The sequence below is a fragment of the Echiichthys vipera genome (genome assembly GCF_963691815.1).
Source record: "Echiichthys vipera genome assembly, chromosome: 18".
NCBI classification, from domain to species: Eukaryota; Metazoa; Chordata; class Actinopteri; order Perciformes; family Trachinidae; genus Echiichthys; species Echiichthys vipera.
Window position 1 is genome coordinate 17,437,883 of NC_139843.1, and position 6,000 is coordinate 17,443,882.

General features: G+C 42.1%; 1 protein-coding gene across 1 annotated transcript in view; it reads right to left on the bottom strand.

Moving 5' to 3' along the window:
• snx29 (sorting nexin 29) overlaps window positions 1-5,698 on the bottom strand; it is a 156,850-nt gene extending 151,152 nt beyond the window's left edge. Inside the window, exons 1-4 of the mRNA XM_083933406.1 lie at window positions 5,343-5,698; window positions 3,564-3,628; window positions 1,947-1,999; window positions 979-1,103 (exon numbers count right to left, since the gene is read on the bottom strand). Coding sequence (XP_083789532.1) covers window positions 979-1,103; window positions 1,947-1,999; window positions 3,564-3,628; window positions 5,343-5,349 — 250 coding nt within the window. The 5' untranslated portion in view covers window positions 5,350-5,698. The remainder of the gene's footprint in view (window positions 1-978; window positions 1,104-1,946; window positions 2,000-3,563; window positions 3,629-5,342) is intronic.
• Window positions 5,699-6,000: the final 302 nt, after the last annotated feature.

Below are 6,000 nucleotides of genomic sequence, written 5' to 3' on the forward strand. Positions count from 1 at the left end.
AAATGATGAGTGGTGTCGATGGAGGGGTGCTACTGTTCATCTAGACAAAAAAGGGTTGAGACTAGAGTAAAAATCTCTGAACATACAAAATAAAACCAACATGATAAGTCTTAAGTGGGATAAAGACAGTTGGAAGCTCCTCTATTGCAAAAAAAACTTAAATTAAATGTCAAATAGAAGGGTAGCTGTAGTAAAACTAAATGCAGCCCTCTTCCTCAGGGTGCACTCAAGGGTAAAGTATTAAGACATTCAATTAAGAAGAAGGAGGGGGAAAGGAGGATGTTTTCCACACTATGCGGCCAAATTGCATACTGTTTATGATCTTTCTGAATTTTTCAACTCATTACAGCCACATAATCTTATTACAGTGAATTAAATATTTAAACCCAGTTGATTTTTTGGGCTGCACCATTCCATAAACTGGAAATACAGCAGATGTCTTCTGTGTGTTTGTTTTCATAATCATTTCATCTCCCCATAGTTCAGCATGCCATAGACTGTTTGGCATCTTCGGGATCTTGACTGGAATTTAAACCCAACATCTGTGGGTTTGGACAAACCTTGAACACACAGCATGCATAATGACAGCGTGCACTTGTTGGGAGTGCAAAGCCACAGCAGACAGAGGTTTAAAGAGACAGGTAGGAACAACAGAGAGAATAAAACAGGGAAGCAGAGAGCTTCCTGTGCGTGTCATTTTGAATTGTAGCTTCTCTGCAGTGAAACCATCTGGTCTCACAGCCAGGTTGTGTGTGTGTGTGTGTGTGTGTGTATGCGTATTCGTGTGCATCCTGCAGCTCTGAGCTTCCCTCGCATCTGTGTCCTCCAACCTTCCATGACTTCCAAAATAACAAAATAAGCGTCCCTGTACCATGTTTTACATTCTCAGCTCTGGAGGTTCAAATCAAGTTGATCCTTTGATTTTTTTTAACTTTGGACCTGAGTTTAACAGACCCTGCAGCTAGTTAAGTATCTTACCTCCTTCAGTCTTGGTGCTGAAGCCCGCAGCCTGCTTGAGAGCAGCGGCGGTGAGAGCCAGGCCTCGGCTCTTCCTCAGACCGTGCTGCAGCACCGCTTCAAACTGGGCACACAGACAGATCACCCTGCAGAGACAAAGAAAGTGTTTTTATTCCACTTTAATGGTTGAAACAGTAAGCTACACTTATATAATGTACGGCTGCACTTTAAACTGAAGCACCATTATTTATAGTTTCAGCCACTTATCTACAAATACATGATTTTTGAATATGAATCTATCATGCTTCAGACAATATTTTTAATTGCCACTAAGGGATCCTTTATGAACAAGGCAGAAAAGGTCCTTTATGTTCTAAAACTGTAGCTACAACCTCAAAACTAGATCTGAGGAGCACAGGATATGAACTTTTGATCAGATATTTCTCTCTGATGAAACAAGGTTGGCACTTAATTGTTCTTTTCTTTCTTTTCGTCATAAAAATCTCTCTTGGGGCGGCTGGAGGCACAGTGGTTAGAGCAGTCTTCCCATGTAAAGAGGCTGAAGGTCCTCGAGGCAGCAGCCGCGGGTTAGACTCCGACCTGTGGCCCTTTGCTGCATGTCTTCCCCTGTCTCTCTCTCTCACCCCATTTCCTGTCTGTCCTATATTATAAAGGCTTGAAAGCTACCCAAAAAATAATCTTTAAAAAAAAAAAAATCTCACTGGGGAATAGGATGGAAAATGTTGCAAAGCTCTCAAACCAAAACCAGATAAGGTTATTTAGTTCATTGTAGTGAAGAAATCAATCCTTAAACTGGGCAGTTTGCCAGATGCCTATACGGTAGAGGCCGGAGGTAAGATACTGGAGCCTAAAGCACTACAGCATCGAGTGACCTGGAACTACACATGCAAACCAAACAGCCTCTTGGGTGCTAAAAAAACACAGATACATAACTAAAGAATTTCTTGGTAAGAGGCAGCTTCGCTTACCTGCTGTCCGAGTCCGTGGCAATCTCCTTTCTTCCTCCAAAGCGGATTTGGCACTGGAAAGATATGAAGGGAATGATAAATGTGTTTTGTGTAAAAGTGTTTTGCGGATACTGAAATATGTGACCCAGTGGCCGATCATTTGGCCTATAGCTGGGATATTTGGATTCAAATCTGCATTGACAAACGGTCAGCCAACAGAGAAATGCAAACAGCCTGTATTCAGAAACTGTGCCTTTAAATAGATCTCATCATTTCATCTCATCTTCAACCGCTTATCCGTGGTCTGGTCACGGGGCTAGCAGCTTTAGCAGAGGAGACCAAACTTCCCTTTCCTGGGCCACATTAACCAACTCTAACTGGGGGATCCCCAGGCGTTCCCAGGCCAGTGTGGAGATATAATCTCTCCACCTGGTCCTGGGTCTTCCCCGAGGCCTCCTCCCAGCTGGACGTGCCTGGAACACCTCCCTAGGGAGGCGCCCAGGGGGCATCCTTACTAGATGCCCGAACCACCTCAACTGGCTCCTTTAAACGCAAAGGAGCAGCGGCTCTACTCCGAGTTCCTCACGGATGCCTGAACTTCTCACCCTATCTCTCCAGAGACTCCAGCCAACCTCCTGAGGAAACACATTTTGGCCGCTTGTACCCGCGACCTCTTTCTTTCAGTCATGAACCAGCTTTCATGACCAAAGGTGAGGGTAGGAACGAAGATTGACCGGTAGATCGAGAGCTTTGCCTTCCACCTCAGCTCTCTTTTCATCACAACGGTGCAGTAAAGCAACTGCAACACCGCCTCCACTGCTGCGATTCTCCGGCCAAACTTAAATAGATACTTTACCCATTTTTAGTGCAGGTACGTAGCATCTCAATGTGGACTTTGTATTCAGATGAACAGTGTTTTGTCCGATCTCTGATGCACTGTTTATCTGACCACAATAGCCACATTGCGATGACACAGACCTGGATTGATGGGCAAAGTATCTCTTTGAAGGAGCAATCAGGACTCCTGCGTGGTTGTGATGTCACATATATCAAGGTAGAAAGTGCTGTTACAGTCATTCCCCAGCTGCAATGACGGAGCAAAGGAGCATGAGCTCAAACGCAGAAAACCCGAAAACACTGACCAATCAGAGCAGAGGCTTTTTCAGGAGAGGGTCTTAAAGAGACGGGCACTCAAACGGATCGTTTCAGACAGAGGGTGAATACAGGTATATTCAGACAGACAATATGAAAAAAATAACGTGGTTTTTTAACATTAAAGCATGAAAACATTTTCTAGAAGAAACCAAAAATGCACATATGAACCTAAACATGAGTATAAAGTATTAACGGACCTTTAAAATCCCAATTGAGTATAGTAGTATATAGTCCAGGTATCTAACAGACTCTCTATAATCTTAAATTATACTTATTTTTGCCATATCACTTCACACACTATTTGCACTTTATCCAGTAGAAGATCAAATTGTAAATAGTGCTCAGTTTTACTTCCTCTAGTGTGTTTTGGTAGACAGTAGATAGAGGAAGTAAAAGGTATCCTGACCCCACAAACCACTGGTAAATAATTTCCTTGTTCCAGTAAAAGGAGTTCTTCCCAACGCGAGTAAAAAGGGGACTCACTTGTTTGACAGCATCCAGCAACCTCTCCAGGAGGTGCTGTCTCTTCGTATCACTCTGCTGAGTGCCTGCAGACAAACAAAGGAAATTACCCAAAGTTAGTCTGATGATCGATTAAGAAAATCAATCAGCCAGTCACTGGTTGTTCCTGTTTTAATCATCCATGTCCAACAGGAGGGGAAGTCAATTAACTGTCAGCGCCATTACAGTTAAAAAAGTTTGTTTACAATGTTTTTTTTATGAATTACTATTGTATGAAAACCCCTCACCTGGTGCATTACAACCCAGCATATAAACAAACACATAGAATTAGATCAAACAAAACCATCATTACAAGTATGTCCAGGATGTCTGCAACATCCAACAGTCACTTCATTGTGAGAAAACTATGCTTTTTGTATTCAAATTAAAAAAGGTGTTTCTGACCGCCAGTAACACTATGGAGAATTATTGATGCATATAATTTACCTCCAATTAAAGGTCTCATATTATAAAAAAGTGAGATTTCTGTCTTTTTACTATTATAAAACAGGTGGAGGTGCTTTATAAATACGTGAAAGTATCAAAACACTCAATACACAGAGAAATACACACAGCATGCATTCAGAAACTGTGTCTTTAAACGAGCCGTTGTGATGTCACAACTCTTCTATATAAAAAGGTAGAAGCAAGTATGAACCCCCAAAGGAGCTTAATATGGGAAACTTATTATTATTAGCGCTCTGCATGATTTTAACCTATTTCAGTGACTGTTTTAATTTAATATTTTTGATGTTGTCCAGAAACGACAATAATGGCCAATTCTGCCACACTTTATGCTTACCGCTAAACATTATGCCAATGTGCACTGTCCACAGTAAATGAATACATTTGGCTGCTGTTTGTATAGTTTGTAAATTTCTATTTTTGTAACAGCATTTGAATAGTACTCAATTACAGTTGGGGCAGAAACAGTTAGTGGATTGATCGATTAAACCATGTACAGAAAATTCACCTGGAACAATATTGATAGTTTTCTCTGATGTATATTATTATGAATTGAATGTCTTTGGTTTTGCACCACAGGTTAGATCAGGCAAGACAACTGAAGGTATTACTTTAGCCTCTGAGGATTCATTTTCCGATATTTCATTAACTAAACAACAAACAACTAAAAAAAATCATATAAGTAAACTAAGTAAATGTACTCCCATATACTTGTTTTCAAATTTGCCTACTGATTAAACAACACGGGCCTCTGCCGTTACACAATATGGTATTTGAATGTGTATTGTTCCAGTCTGATTGAGTGATCAAGTATTAACCAGGGGGTTTCCAGTTCTACCACAATCTTCTACAAGCTGCCAACCCACTGGGCCGCGTGCTCTGCTAAAGGACATCTCATCAGCTGGAGAGGAATGGAATCTGGAGCAGGCACTTTCCTCCATCTGCATGTTTGCATAGGATTCAGGTGTGAAACTCCTCATAGCCACACTGGGGGTGGTGCAGTCAGTCATGCATTGGACAAAGTCACAGTAGGAGTGTTCAAACATGGAGCAGTTTGGAGCCTTGGAGAGTGAACCTGAGTAATGCTGAACTGCTTTCATTTTCTTTATCATTTGAAAATTCCAGAAAGGTATTTTGTTGTTTGTTAACACAGGGGGAGAGGCTAGAATGCAGCTTCAGTCAGCAGAAACGCCAAACTAACTGTTTGAACACAGAGGCTACAACAAGTTACCGATCTGCTCTCCCATGCGTGGTTACATGTTGTGCTTTTGTGGGCAGTGGCAAAACAAAACTCACCGTTCATTCTGGCAGCCCCGGTCCGATAACAGTGACATCCAAGCTAAAACGGTTAACCGCCGATATCACAGCTTTTTAATCATAAAGAGCGGAGACTAGCGCTGCACCGGGCCCATGCCGCCTCTGTGTCCGAGCTGGATCAACCTGACCTCGGCGTGAGGACTGATGCTCACGCGGTTAAGAGCGAGGCCTGCCGGGGAGCCGCCGGGGCTGTGAGTCTGCCACAGAGCGACATGGAAGAGTTGAAGCACCGGCCGGAGTGTCGCTTCGGAGCCGGGGAAGCACCCGTCTGCAGTGCGGAGGTCCGTGTAGGGGAGGAATGAAGAGTTTTCACTTCAGAGTCTGTGGCACTGCGAAAAAAGGGAAACGGTACTGACTGAGCAGTGTTAAGGTCACATGACACAACACACAGCTGTCATATGACAGGGGAGGCCTGGTGGGAGTTGTAGTCTTTTGTAAAAGCGTTGTAAAACTACAAAATTAACCTTTCAAATGCAGATATGATTAAATATTTGTCCTGGAGCATTAACACACAGCTTCATTTTAACCTGTTTTATTTTTACTTTTATTTAGTAGTTAAAATATGTAGAATCTTCAATAAAGGCTATATTTAAATAATAATAATAATAATAATAATAATAATAATACATCCACAGGG